We start from the raw sequence: 15,417 nt of genomic DNA on the forward strand, positions 1-15,417 counted from the left end.
GCAGAGGTCAGAGACGAATAAAGTACAGTGGGGTCCAAAGCTTGATCTAATGATTTAAACCATCTTCAGAGATAGTTGGAAACTCATGAGGCCCTATTTTTATTTAATTTCTTGCTCCAGAAGGAAACACGATGCGTTAAGAGCCGGGGGTCAAAACTTTTGAACAGGATGAAGACGTCCAAATTTTTCTGATTTTGTTGAAATGTCTTATTTTTTCATTTAGTGCTGCCCTTTGGAAGCAAGGGAAGATACTTGCGTGTATCCTGGAAGACAAATTACCTTGATCTTCAAACTCAAAAAGTTTTTACTCCCCGGCTGGCTCTTAATGCATTGTGTTTCCTTCTGGAGCATCAGTAAATGTTTGAACCTTTTTTAATAGTTGTGTTTGAGTCCCTCAGTTGTCCTCAGTGTGAAAAGATGGATCTCAAAACCATAAAGTCACTGCTGGAAAGGGTTCAAATATGCAAAAGATGCTGGAAAACTGAAGAATCTGCATGACCTGAAGGATTTTTCTGAAGAACAGTGCTCAGTTTAACTGCTCAGAACAAACAAGGGACTCATAAACAACCATCACAAAACAAAAAAACAGTCCAGCTAACCACACACAGTATTAAGAACCAAGGGTTCCCACACTTTTGCAGGGTGTTATTTTAATAATTTCATTTTTTGTCTTTTATGTAAAATATCTTACTCAGGACAGTACTAAATTAAAAAAAAAACATGCATTTTGTATGATCTCTCTTATTTTGTTAAAACATTTTCACAGATTCTGCAAAGGGGTTCCCAAACTTTCGCATGCCACTGTAGGACGTAGGCGTAGAGTAAGCTCCGGTGAGAATATGCTAGTTTCATGAGAACCGAGTTTTGTTTACAGCAAAGGAAAACCAGTCTCATCTTGGCTTATATCGAAATGCTCCTTTTTCTTTACAAATCCTTGTTTTCTACTGACCGGTGTTTTGTTGTGCTCTCTCCTCTGCGCTTCCACGTTCATCACTACATTCACCTATGTTCTGCATCATCTGCTCAAATGCTACTCGCTCATGTTCATGTGCACAACAGTTAGAGAAAGCTAGAGAATACGGTTTATAAAGTTATAAGTTTGGATATTTTTCCTACACAAATGCGTCAAAGTCATGTGGAGTACCATTATAAAGCTTGGAAGAGTCCAAACATTTAATTTAATTTAATATAACTCCGATTATATTCATCTGAAAGAAGAAAGTCATATACACCTAGGATGGTTTGAGGGTAAATAAATAATGGGTAATTTTCATTTTAATTACATTAATGGACATTGCTAAAACAGTGTCAAACTGTTGTTATGATAGTTACCTTTGTGTTGTTTTCCTTTTGTGTTGCTCCACAGTAAAGCTGGCATCTGTGAGATGTTTGAGGGCCATCAGGGACCAGTGACAGGCATCAGCTGTCACAGTGCTGTGGGCCCTGTCGATTTTTCCCACCTTTTTGTCACTTCGTCTTTTGACTGGACTGTGAAATTGTGGAGCACAAAGGTAAGAGATAGTATCATCTACACTTTCAAGCGTCATCAGAGAACCTTACTGTTTTGTGTTGACTAACCCTAAACACACTACAAGATGATCTAAATGAATTTCTTCATGACTAATGATCTAATGACTAATGATAATGATGTTTTAATGAGACTCATGAACTCATGAACATGAATTAGTCACCATTTAAACATTAATTAGTGTATCGTCAATTAATTCATTCAAGAGTCTCAAGTTTTGTAGCACTTCTGTTTATTCAGTGATACTTTAAACAAGCAATTATCTGCTAACGGCTGCAAAAGTTTTGGTTTAGTTTTCTACAGTTTTTTTATTCTTGTTTTCTAGTAACAAATATGTAAAATGACCCCACTGACATTGCTTTTCCTTGTTCCAAGTATCAAAAGAGGGAAAAAACTGAAATTACAGCAAAATTCCTATTATCCTACACAGTTTTTGTTAAAAATGTTTTGACTGGAAAGCAAGATAAAAATGCATTTTTGTTTGGCATTTTTCTTTTTTTATATTTATGAAACCCTAAAATGAAATACACAAACCAGGCTAATTTAAAAAGCACAAAAAGTTTCCAACCTTAATGTAGGCACGTTTTTTCTAAATAGCATGGGTTAACAAAGAGCCCTGCTTTGTTAATGAAGACAGCATCTTGGCATTGTCCTGCACATGCAAGTAAATCCATTCTGTGTCCAAAGCTTTGAGACCACTGGACAGCGGCTTTTTGCCTTGGAGCTTAATCTGCAAGTTCAGAAATGAATGATTGAGTCTCTTGATTGGGGTTCAAACCACATGGACCAAAGAGACTGAGCAAGAGCGGGTTAGGGTGGGAGACGTATGGACATGCTTGTGCTCACAGATACTGCAATCTGTGTCTGGAGATACTGGCTCAGATCACATTAACCACAGAGCGAGGGAAGCATGAAGGCCAAGTATGAATAAAAGATGGACGTCGAAGTAATTTTAGGGGAGGAGAGAGAGGCACAAATTTAAAAAAAAAAGATGGAAAAGTGGGATAACTTGAAGAAGAGACATCAATGACACAACCTTGGTAGAAACAGAAAACATAAGAAGTAGTTAAAGGGATAGTTCACCCAAAAATGAAAACCCTTTTTTTACTTGAAATACAAAATGGGAAATTTTAAAGAATGTGTTGGTTGTTCTTTTCCATACAATTATAATAAACAGGAACTGAAGTTTTGATCTTCAAAAAATGGTCTGAATTAGGAATGGGTGATATGGGCTTAAAAATTTATCACGATAATACCGATAGAATGATACCGATATCAATGACGATAATTCAGGGAATCCTGTTTCTTTAGAGAAAAGTATTATCTTTCCTATTTTTACCCAAAATAGAGCATAACTGAGTACACATGTACAATGTAATGCCTGTTTAATTTACTGGAAGCCAGAGGCCGACCTTGCGCACAATCTCCACATATGCTTTATAGCAGAAGTAATGTTAATAGTACTGACGACGCTCCAGGAAATCAATGATCCAGTTATCGCTGCAGCTGAATAAAACGCAGATAGAGACATGTTAACTGACATTTAACTTGACAGTAAACATACGATTGCTACAATAAATGGTTTGCCTGTGTTCTTCTAGAAATCTTGGGTATTTTTAGAAGGATAAAGTATATTTATAATGCAGTGCTAATCTACATTTTTTGCTTTTATAATACTGCAAAATAGCGTGATTTCTGCCTCATTGTGTGATATGAAGCCACGTCTGATCGAAAAATGTTATTTTAAACACTCGACTATGTTATGAAGTTAATTTAGAGAGAAAGCATGTCAGTAAATGAAATCTTTGTTGGACAACAGGTTTGTAAACAGGCTCATACACATGCCAAACTGTATCGTACACATGCTACTATAGACTTTATCGTTGTTATGGCGGGAAGACTAATTGTTATCGTGGGGAAAATTTTTACCGGTATATTGCAAACAATAAAATATCGCCCATCCCTAGTCTGAATATCTTGTTTGTTAAAAGTCTTTTGAGATCATATTATGGTTGTATATAGAATTTTTATTTTTTAAGTAATTTATTAATTTACATAATATAAATATTTGACAGGTTTCAGTAAATGATGACAGAATTTACAGTAACATCAAACATTTGTGGTCAGTAAGATTTTTTTTTTTTAAGAAATATTTTTTATTCAGTAAGGATACAGTGATGGAAAAACATTTATTATGTTACATTTATTTATTTATATTTTTTTACACAAAATAAATACTGTTTTTAAACTTTCTTTACGTTCATCAAAATAAAACAATATATCATGATAAAAAAATTAAAACTTTACAGTAAGGTGTCATTTGTTAACATTAATTAATGTTTTATGAATGAACGATACATTTATTATACTATTTATTCATCTTTGTTAGTGTTATTTAAAAATACAGTCGTTCATGTTAGTTCACAGTGCATTAACTAATGTTAACAAGCACAACTTGTGATTTTAATAATGCATTAGTAAATGCTGAAATGAACATTATCTAAGATTAATAAATGCTGGAGAAGTATTTTTCTTTTTTAGTTCACGTTAACTATTGTAGTTGACTAATGTTAACTAATAAACCAAAAATATTAAGCAGCACAGCTGTTTCCAACATGTTTCTTGAGCACCAAATCATATTAGACTAATTTCTAAAGGATCATTTAACACTAAAAACTCAAGTAATGATGCTTAAAAAAAAATTCACCTTTGCATTACTGGAATAAATTAGATTTTACAATATATGAAAATACAAAACAGTTGTTTTAAAATGCATTTTGTAATTAAATTTTAAAATGAAACACTGCCACTTTCTTTAAAAAGAAAATGAAAATATAATTTTTTGTATTAAATTTTGCATCAAATTAAACGCCGCCACTTTCTTTAAAAACTGCTTTTGAGTGGTAGTGTACATTTTTGTGAGAACTATCCCTTTAAAATGGGTTAACAAGGAGTTAAAAAGCAGAAGAGAGCCAAATAATCAGATATAGATGGTGGACACGGGTCATTTAACAAGGAAGTGGCACATCTACTGCCTCAGGCCCAGCGATGGATAATACAGCTGAGCTGCATTAATGAAAGCTACAGTATATCATGTTCTCACACTCGTCGCTATCTGTGTGCACAAGCCTACGTAAAGTCCTGAGCTTTCCGAAACCACAACATACCGTCCTGTCACTTTAAGTTGGGCTCAATGGATTTTCTCAACAAATCTTAGACTTTGTGCATTCTGACAGATATTAAAACATTCCTGGGATGTTATGGATGTGCATGCGTTATTTTTTGGGGACGGGGGAATTCCTTCCCTTTGAGGAGAGCCGCAGGAATGCAGGCCTGTCTCTTTCTCCTGCATGTGGTTGTAGGCACACCTTAGCTTGGAACTAAGCACGCTGTGAACCTCCACGCATTTTCAGTCACATGCAATAATATGAAATTCAAATGACACCTGGCTTGCTATATTTAGTTGTTTCATGTTGTAAAAAATGTTGTTTTTAATTTACTGCCTCCATTTTTCTGTTTGTAGTATAACCAAGGCAGTGCTGACAGATAATTCTGTTCCCTTTATTGGTGTCCTATAAAACACAAAAGGAAAATCCAGTATATGTTTCCCGTCAATGCCTGGGCCCTGCTCGGAAAACTCTCCCCGTGCCCTAATTTGCCTCCTTGAGTGCCTGTGGCGAGTCCTTGATGACTTTTCGATCTGCATCGCAGTCCTCATCCGGGTCTGTGATGGTGGTGACAAGTATAAGCAGCGTTTACTGTAGGTACATAATCAAGTACATGAGTTACTGGAGACTGAATACAGGCAAATACTAAATCCCATCAGTAGATCTCTGCGGAGGCATCAGAGAGGTTATGGAATGAATGCGAGGTCTGCTGCTGCGTGTGCTGAGGAGTATGCACACCACGCTCTGTTAGAGGGAAAAAAATGGCCTGCAAACTGATCTGTAGTCCTCAGGGAGGGCAGAATCAGCACTGGCGCCTTCAGGATTTGGATTTGTGGCTGTGGATCCTGTGGATCAGATCGACTGATGAGCATAGTTAACGTTCTAATTGGACCTGTACCCATTTGATCATAACATAACATAACAACATAACAAAATTACCGTAGTGGCACATACAGTAGCATGCAGAATGTGAAATGTAAACCATTATTCATGTCATACTGGTGGGTTTTTCACAGATTTTTTTTCTCATACTTGGGCACCAGCTATGAATTTTTACCATGATTTACAAAAGACACTCACTAAAATGTCATTCAGTGTAGTAATAGTTCATGTACCAAAATATTTTGTCAGTCATATTTAGAACCAGAATATCATTAAAAGATTTAAGGATCACAGTGCAGCTCCTAAAAAACAATCATCACAGGTTTTACACACTTGTCAGTTTTTAATCGTTCAAAATCGATCACTTATTCTTTTATATGTTTTAATAAGTACAGGTCACAGTGAATGAAGATTGGATGATGAATGATGACGTCAAAATTGGTGATTTAAAAAGTGGTTGGAGGATTCCTTTTGTTTAGCACGCTGAAGAAGGCCTTTGAGCCGAAACGTTTGTGTCTTTGTCCCATCTGTGATTTATGTAAAAATAAACAAAAAGAGAAGTCTTTAATATGTGAGTGCGGATCATGATTTTGTATATCAAATAAGTACAGGTCAGAAAAAATATGTTGCTTCATTTTTACATAACTGTGTCTGTTACTTTGTATGACAATGGAACATTATTTGACCCATATTTTGACATTTTATTTTCACAAATATTATTTGAAACATTAAAGTAGACACTTTTTTCTTTTAATATGCTTTCTACTTATAGAAAATCACTTTTGTAAATGTAATTCAATGTGGACACCAGAATTGGAATCTCTTTGATCCATATATATATAGATATAAAAAAATTGGGATCAGTAAGATTTTTTTTGTTTTTTGAAAAAATTATCTTATGCTTATCAAGGCTGCATTTACTTGATCAAAATTCAGGGAAAAATACAGTAATATTATCAGATATTATTGCAGTTTAAAATAATGGTTTTCTATTTTAATACATTTTAAAATATAGTTTATTCCTGTGATGCAAAGCGTAATTTTCATTAGCCATTACTCAAGTCTTCAATGTCACATGATCCTTCAGAATTCATTCTAATATGCTTATTTATTACTTTTATTATTTCTGGGAACCAGTGATTCTTTTTTCAGGATACTTTGATGAATAAAAAATGAAAAAGAACCACATTTATTCAAAATAGAAATATTTTCTGACAATATACGCCTTTCCTATTACTTTTTGTCAATTGAACACATCCTTAGGGAATAAAAGTATTCATTTCTTTATAAAAAAAAAAAGAAGAAAGAATAAAACTGCACTAACCCCAAACTTTTAAATGGTAGTATATATTGTTACAAAATATGTCTATTTCAAATAAGTGCTCTTTTTAACTTTTTATTTATTAAACACAGCTGTTTTCCAATTGATAATAAAAGTAATAAATCAGCATATTAGAATGATTTCTGAAGGATCATGTGACACTGAAGACTGGAGTAATGGCTGATGAAAATTGAGCTTTGCATCACAGGAATAAACTATATTTTAAAATGTATAAAATATTAATATATAAAAATTGTTGTATTAATAATATATATATATATATATATATATATATATATATAAAAAATTATATAATATATATTGTATACTATATTAAAAGAGGCATAAAAAGCATAAGAGACTTCTTTATACAAAAATAATATATATGGTCAGTAAGCTTTTTTTAATAAAGAAGTCTCTTGTGCATTTTATGCCTCTTTTTATTATATATATATATGTTTGGGGATTTTTTTTGAGTACTTTTTTTTAATGTTTTAATATATGCCTTTTTTATGCCCCTTTTAATAGAGTAAAAAGATAGTTGTGAACTATTATTACAATTTAAAATAGTTGATTTTTATTTTAATATATTTTAAAATACACTTAATGGCAAAGCTAAATTTTCAGCAGCCATGACCCCAGTCGTCAGTGTCACATGATCTTTCAGAAATCATTATATGGTGTTCAAAAAACTTTGTCAAAAAGCTAAATCTTTTATAACAATATAAATGTCTTTACTTTGACTTTTGATCAATTCAATGCATGTTAATAATAAAATTAAGAATAAAAGTATTACTTTCTTACAAAAATATTTTTACCGACTTTGAACTGTAAACTGTAGTGTATATTTATTTATTTGTTTATTGTTCATTTAATGTTTTATGTTGCATCTTTTTATTTTTGTATGCTTGAACCATTTCAGATTATGCTACAATCATAAGTAACGCAATAATCAAAACCGAAGTGATTTAAGATAAAGTCTGCACACTGCATGGTGTGTTTTGGTGTGGTGGAGTGTGTCTCCGTGTGCTTCATTAGCGTGCTGTGGTCTGCATTGCTCTCCGCCCAGCCGTCTCTCTCTGTACCTGTGCGGAATGCATCTCTCGCTCTACCTCACTCTCTCTCATTCTCTCTCCCTTTATTCTCTTTTTTTCTATGCCACAGACAGCTGTTACACTTAGGTTACAGTACACCTTGGAGAGACTTTCATCTAGTGTTTTTTTATGACACACTGCTTGAATGTGCAAAGGTTTTAATTAGCTCGATCCCAGACAGGCCCCAGGGCTGCAGCAGCGCCACTCTGTCTACCGCCTATGCCACTCTCTCATTCTCTCGTTCTGCCTCTCTCTCCATCTTCACCCGCTCTCTCGCCCTCTGCCTGTCCCCTTGCAACCCCAGCACCTTCATGCTGGTCCCGTTTGCCCTTTAATCCTGTCTTTCTCATTATGTTTCTCATTTTGTGTCTCCCTCAGCAAAACAAGCCGCTGTACTCCTTTGAGGATAACGCGGACTACGTCTACGACGTGATGTGGTCGCCCGTGCACCCCTCGCTCTTTGCCGCCGTGGACGGCATGGGTCGTCTGGATCTGTGGAACTTGAACAACGACACTGAGGTGAGGTAACGCTTTCGGTCTGGTCCCCCAGATCACGCCAGGCCAAAGATGCATCAAAACAACAACAAGTTCCTTTCTGTGTGGGCGTCTCCCCGCAGGCCGCCCTTAAATCAGCTTTCTGACAGCTCCTCACCAACAGCTCGCACAACACTCCAGCGACGTTCCTTTCCACACGCATGCATAGTCTGCAAGCTTACGGCTAATTACTCCGATGTGTGCGGATTCCTCTCTCTCCACCATTCCAGAGTCATTGAGTTCCCATGGGCTGCAGCCCAGCAAAGCGGTTTAACCTGGTCTTCTAAGGCCACTGTCTCTCAAGACCTTCAGGGACTTAAAGACAGTCACAGCTTTACTTATTGTATATGACTGAGGTATACTTCAAAAATAAATTTAGAAATATTTTTCTAAACATTCTTAAAACAAGACACATTTACTTGGGAAGCAAAATGAATATATTACTATGTAAATATGCGTGATTTTATATATAGTTTATGTTGTATATTGTTATTTATTATATTTATATAATTTTATACCGCTTTTTATTTGTTTTAATTTAATTATGTTTTTTTTCTTCACTGGAATGTCTTGTTTTAAGCATTAACCTCATAAAAGTTTAATAGATTTATACTTTAATGTACATTTATTTTGATCTTTAAAAAATGATATTTTAAATATATAATAGTCAACGATAATATTCAAGATATATTCTCTAAAAACAAAAAATAATTTGCTCTGCTGGAATTTTTTTCAAGTTGTTTTAAACAATAATCTCATTACATTTTGTTAGATTTGTAGGTTAATATACAGTTATTTTAATTATAAAACAGTAAAAACCATATTAAAACAATTATTTATGAAAACAATATGATAATAATAAAATAACAATTTACCTTTTCTCCACTGAAAAGTTTTAATCTTGTTTTTAACATTAAGCTCAATTTTCTAACTGAATATATATTTATTTTGATTTCAGAAATAAAGTAATTAAACAGAAAATTGTATTAAAAATATATAATAATATATCAAAAATATATAATAATAGTATTCAAGATATTTTCTCAAAAACAAAAAATAATTTGTTGTTTAATATACAGTTATTTTGATTATAAAAAGTAAAATACTTAAAATCCATATGAATTTATGAAAATTATATTAAAATATATAATAATAAACAAATATTTAAGTTACATTCTCTAAAAACAAAATAATAAATAATTATTTGTCATTACTTATTACATTTTAATCTGGTTTTTAACAGTAACCTTAATTTGTCATTTAATTTACAATTATTTTAATAATAAAAATAAAGTAATTGAAAATAAAATTACATGAAAAATATATAATAATATTCAAGATATTTTCTCTACAAACAAACAAATAATTTGCCATTACTCCACTGGAATTTTTTTTATCTTGTTTTTAACATTAACCTCAATTTGTAATTTAATATACAATTTTTTTGATTTTTCAATGAAAACTATATAAATATATGTAAGTTAAATTATATAAAAAAAAAAATAATATATTATTCTATGAAAAGAAAAAATAATTTGGCATTAAATTAAGAAAAATAAGTTATGAAAAATTACAAGTACAAAAATATTCTATATAAACCTCTCTTAGAATGAGTCTTGTATCTGAAGCAGTTTTGATCAAAGATGTTTTTAAGGATGTTTAGATTTTTGCGGTGTATTGGCATGCAATCTAGAACAGTGAGGTCATGTTACTGTAACTGTCATATACTGGATCCAGCAGTGTATGTCACTGAAAATGGAGTGTCATCATGCTTCACATGCTATGATGTTGTTTCATGTGACAGTTGACTTAGTGCTACATGGACCATTCGCACAATACGTCAGTCTGTAATGGTGTACATGCCTCACAACTGTGGCCCCTGAGGCCACAGCGCAGGGTCCAGCGAGAGCTGTTGGGTGTTACGTCTCTTCTGTGTGAGATGAGATCTGCTCTGACTGACACTGCCTGTCCACTAAGGAATACACACCCACTTTAATTACATACTGCTCTGAGATCTGCTGTTCTCGACTCACCCGTCTCTCTATAACCATACGCTGTGGGTTTGGTGGAAGGTAACCAATAAACAACTCACTGATTGTAAATCATATACTGTACACTCAAAGTCAAATTGAAATCAAACCTGACCTTCTTATCATACATTTCTGGTCTGACTGAATGATTCTTAGAAAATAATGTTAACGTAAGCTTTCGTTAAAAAAAAGCCTTTTGTAATCAAGCTCTTTATTTATTTATTTTTTTCATTTACTGACCGCTTTTCATAATACAATCAAATCTCATTAGATTAAACTAATCCCATCCTATTTATTTCAGTATTAATTTTTATCTTCAATATTCTGTTTAACTCAAGTAAAATGGTAAAAATGAGCCAAATTTAAACCCACAACTGCCACTTAAGCACCATGTGCTTTTATGCTAATCACTCTTCCACAATACAGACACAATACAATACACAAGACATACTTTGATACAGTATATACCATGGTGATGAATGATTACCGTATTGCAAAAATAAGGATGCATAAATATTACAATACAATAAAAATAAAAACAAATAAAGAAGTGATTAAAGGAGCATTTTTGGCTATTCTAGGTAATTTAGCATAGAAATATATTTATTAACATTTATGGATGTTATAGCGCCACCTATAGTCCAATCTCCATGAAACTTTAAATGCTTGTTTAGAATCATCTGTCGCATGTTCTCACCCAGTTTCATGAAGTTTTGAGTTTTTGGTCACCATTTATACGCATTTAAGTATGAATGCCCTTTTCTAAATTACCCAATTATAGCTACCCAAAGGGTAAAATTCAATATTTTTTGATAATTATTGATCTACAGAGTCCAGAGAATTGTACTGCAGTGGTTTAATTGAGGTTATGTGAATAACCTAGGACTAGTTCACAAAAGTAGGTTTTTTACATCATATTTAATGAACAATTTGATTGACAGCAGCGGTTCTTGAGGTAAAGTTGCTCATTATGAGGAGATCTATCAAATGATATGAATGTTGTGTGGATGTGTGAAACACCATGTGATTACAGGCATAAAAATTGTTAGCGCCGACTAGTGGCTTTCTGGATTCTTTATCAATTAATTCAAATTTAATGTTTTGCCACGATTTCATTTTTTCGAAATCGAGGAATTTTGAATAGAAATATTAGTAAACGTTAGAATTAGACACTGACAACAGTAAAGAGAAAAGTACGATCCAACCGCATGTCGGCGCACGTGATTAACCGCTCACGTGTGACGCGCTCATATCACTTGGCGCCATTCACACAGAATGTGCTTTTGTGTTGACAGATGCGACGCGCGCAGTGAAATAGGAAAATGCCAGAAGATGGGATTGAAGTGAACTTTTAACTGAAGTGCCTCGTTTTTAGAATGCCGTTCATGCATGAGACTCTGCAATAGACTCGTGCGCAACAGTCAGACTCGTCCATGTTTACATAGAAAAAAAAAAACAATGGAAAAGCAGCATAATCTGATTCATAGAAAAACCTGTGAAGAACTACTACTGTATGTCTGATATTTCATGTTTGCATGATGATGACAGGCTGAAGGCTGCTGTTCATTGTTTTTACAGAACATTTATAGTTAATAAAGGTCTGCTGGTGTTACACCTTCAGTCATTTTGAATTTGAACGACCTTGACTTTTGAGCTTTTTAAAGCATTTTCCTCCTATTATTTATGAACATATAATATGTATGACAAGTTTGTACAAGATGTAGTTGCAGTTCTTTTCTGCAAGAAAACATTTAACAAGTTGTTTAACATTTACGTCATGTTGACACTTGGAATATAATTTCTTTAATTAGAGGGTCAATAAAGAAAAAGTTACTTGAATCGTGTTGTAGTTACATTTTCAAGTTGACTAGTTAAAAATCGTCAAAAATCAAGAATTGGATAAATGTTCTGAAAAAATCAAGATTTAAATTTTTTGCCAAATCTCCCTGCCCTAGTGCATAGTTATAGCCATTTTTAATTTTTTTTCCCTGTTATAGCGCCACCAAGTGACCAAACACATCTTTTTATTTTTATTTTTTTATTTATTTATTTTTGTTTACTGTGACCTCAGATTGATCTCTTACATAGGTGTTCTGAGTTTGGTGAAAATATATCTTTCCATTCAAGAGTTATAGCCGTTGTAGAAAAAGCAACTCCGCCCCTTACGAACTTTTCGGCGTCCTGACGCGATGGTAAGTCAAAAGTTCAACTTTTTTGATAATTATTGATATTCACTCTCCAGAGAATCTTTCTGCACTGGTTTTGGTTCTGATAGGCTGAAAAATGTATGACTAGTTCGCAAAAGTTTTTTTGTTTTTTTCCCAAAATCCAAAATACAGCGTAAAGACAATTGAGCCTGTAAATGACGGTTTAGGAGTTATGAGGGATTTCGTACTTTTGATCTCTATAGTGTCACCGTCAGGCCGATTGGGGTGAGCCTTGGTGACGTTGTAGAGGGTGTGAGTACTACCATCACTCCAAGTTTCAAGTCTCTACGACTTACGGATTGGTCTGCCCCATCTGTTTTAACTGGAGAATGCTGATTGGCCATTCTAATAATTGCAATAGAGTTTAGTAGTTATTAGTATAAAATGCTTCTAGTAAATTTAGCCATTACAGTATTGTAATGTTCAGTATAAAAAAATTAAAATTTTCAGATTCACTAAAAACTGCATCTAACAGTGTAATAAACTAGGAAATAAAACTAGTGTTTTTAGAGATTACCTTGAGGTGAGCCTTTGCAATTAAAAGATTGCAATCAAAGATTGGTCAATATTATTGAATATTACATTACAACAGTGTATTTATATTAGCTAATATTTGATATTTGATATATCAGCCCATGTTTCACTCCATTAGCTCATAATTGACATTGTCCATTCTTATTTGTATAACATATGTACATGGTGCACTACACTCTATAAAATTTTTGAAGTTATTAAGAAAATTTTATTTAGTTACTACTAAGAACATATGTCCACTGTGGCACCATTTCCTTAAAAAACAAAAAAAAACAAAACAAAAAAAAAACAAAGCAAAACATGACAGTGGTTCTGTTAGTGTTGAAACTATGACTTTCATGTAAGTTTGGCCTTTAGTGTCATATCAGTAACCTTTGACCCTGACCTATGTAGCTTGTTCCAGTGTCAACAGCTCGTTTGGTCTGTTGAGAGCAGATAATGAGAGAGTGTGTGCGTGTTGTCTCAAGAACAATGTACGTTATCCAAAATATCAGGAGCCGGCAGTGGCACGGCAACGTGCATGCTGACGCACACACGGACACATGCGTAAACAGCCAAAGATCTTGTGCCAGAAAGCAGCCAACAGTTCTCCATTGTCAACTTATAAAGAAATTCACCCATAACACCATTAACAGACTGCGGGCTCGCCTGGTTCCAATTTACGCAAAGAGAAGCTTGCAGCCAATTTAACCTTGCAGTTGACTCTTGGAGGAAGCTGCTCGCTAATAGCTCTCAGGCTGTGGTTAGTCTGTTCTGAAGCGAGGAAGCTTTTGTATTAGCCAGCGTACAGCTTCCATCTTTGCTGACAACATATGTCAGGCCAGTCTTAACTGTCATAAGTAATAGGCAGAAATCAACCTCACACACGCGCACAAACAGAGCCTGTGCATCGCTTTAATGTGTGCGCCACAACTATTCATGATGATTTATGAAATCATTAAAAGCTCTAGTAGTTATTTCCAGTAGAGCTGTGGAATCCATGTCTTCTTCCTATTAGAGCTCAGCTTTGACTAGACTTCCTAACAACATCATTTTATCACAATGGCTCTGTATGTTTACATTACATGACTTGTAGACTAGTATGCAAAAACTAAAGACACATTTTCAGTAGTGAGATTGACAGATTTGTAAATCTGAATCCTCTTTCTTGTAATTTAGGATATTTTTCTGTATTCTTGCATGAGCGCACTAGGGCTATACAATCCACATTCATTTTATAATTCAACATTTGTCTCATTTGTGTCTGATCTCTTCTTTATCATATTAAGCTTTATAATATTTTTTAGTGGTCGTCTGATATGTGTTTTTAAGGGTCGATTATTACAGATTAAATAGACTGATAACTGATATTTTAAACTGATATGTATATGTCTGGTTTGTAAATGAAAAGTAATGTCAAAATTAGGAATAACAAGGGCTCTGACAGAGACTTTCTTTAAATGCTTTTAAATTATTTCATCGGCAAGTTGTTTTGTTTTTGTTTTTTTTTAAATGACTGATACCGATAACCATAAAAATGCTTAATATCTGCACTGATAATCGGCCATGCCGGTCGATCCCTAATATTTCTATTTTATTATTTATTTTCCTAATTGAAACAATACATTTTAACTTTTTAACTTTTATTAAACATTTAAAAATAGAAAACAGTTATTTTAAATTGTAATGATATTTTTACAGACAATATTACTGTTTTTACTGTATTTTTGATCAAACAAATGCAGCCTTAGTGAGAATAAGACTTTAAAAACATAAAAATGTATTTAAATATACTTAAAACGTTTTGCCGATCTCTTCTTTACTATATTAGGCTTAATGTACTATATAATATATTTTAGTGGTCAATTGATATTTATTTTTCAAGACTGATGCCGTTACCGATAATTACAGATCAAGCAGACCGATAATTAATATTTTAAACTTAAATGTCTGGTGTAAAAATGAAGATTAATATCAAAATTAAGAATAACAAGCGCTCTAAGAAAAACTTTCTTTAAATGCTTTTAAATTATTTTATCGGCAAATCGTTTTTTTTTTAATAACCTTTACCGATAACCATAAAAATGCTTAATATCGGCACTGATAATCAGCCAGGCAAATAGTTGGTCAACCCCTACTTT

At 33.4% G+C, this 15,417-nt stretch overlaps 1 protein-coding gene across 4 annotated transcripts in view; it reads left to right on the top strand.

The window, feature by feature from the left end:
* LOC127181434 (cytoplasmic dynein 1 intermediate chain 1) overlaps positions 1-15,417 on the top strand; it is a 79,219-nt gene that overhangs the window by 58,717 nt on the left and 5,085 nt on the right. For all 4 annotated transcript variants that reach the window (XM_051136186.1, XM_051136187.1, XM_051136188.1 and 1 more), the window contains 2 exons: positions 1,367-1,511; positions 8,371-8,511. In XM_051136186.1, coding sequence (XP_050992143.1) covers positions 1,367-1,511; positions 8,371-8,511 — 286 coding nt within the window. The remainder of the gene's footprint in view (positions 1-1,366; positions 1,512-8,370; positions 8,512-15,417) is intronic.

This window comes from Labeo rohita, chromosome 19, assembly GCF_022985175.1.
Source record: "Labeo rohita strain BAU-BD-2019 chromosome 19, IGBB_LRoh.1.0, whole genome shotgun sequence".
In the NCBI taxonomy this organism is placed as follows: domain Eukaryota; kingdom Metazoa; phylum Chordata; class Actinopteri; order Cypriniformes; family Cyprinidae; genus Labeo; species Labeo rohita.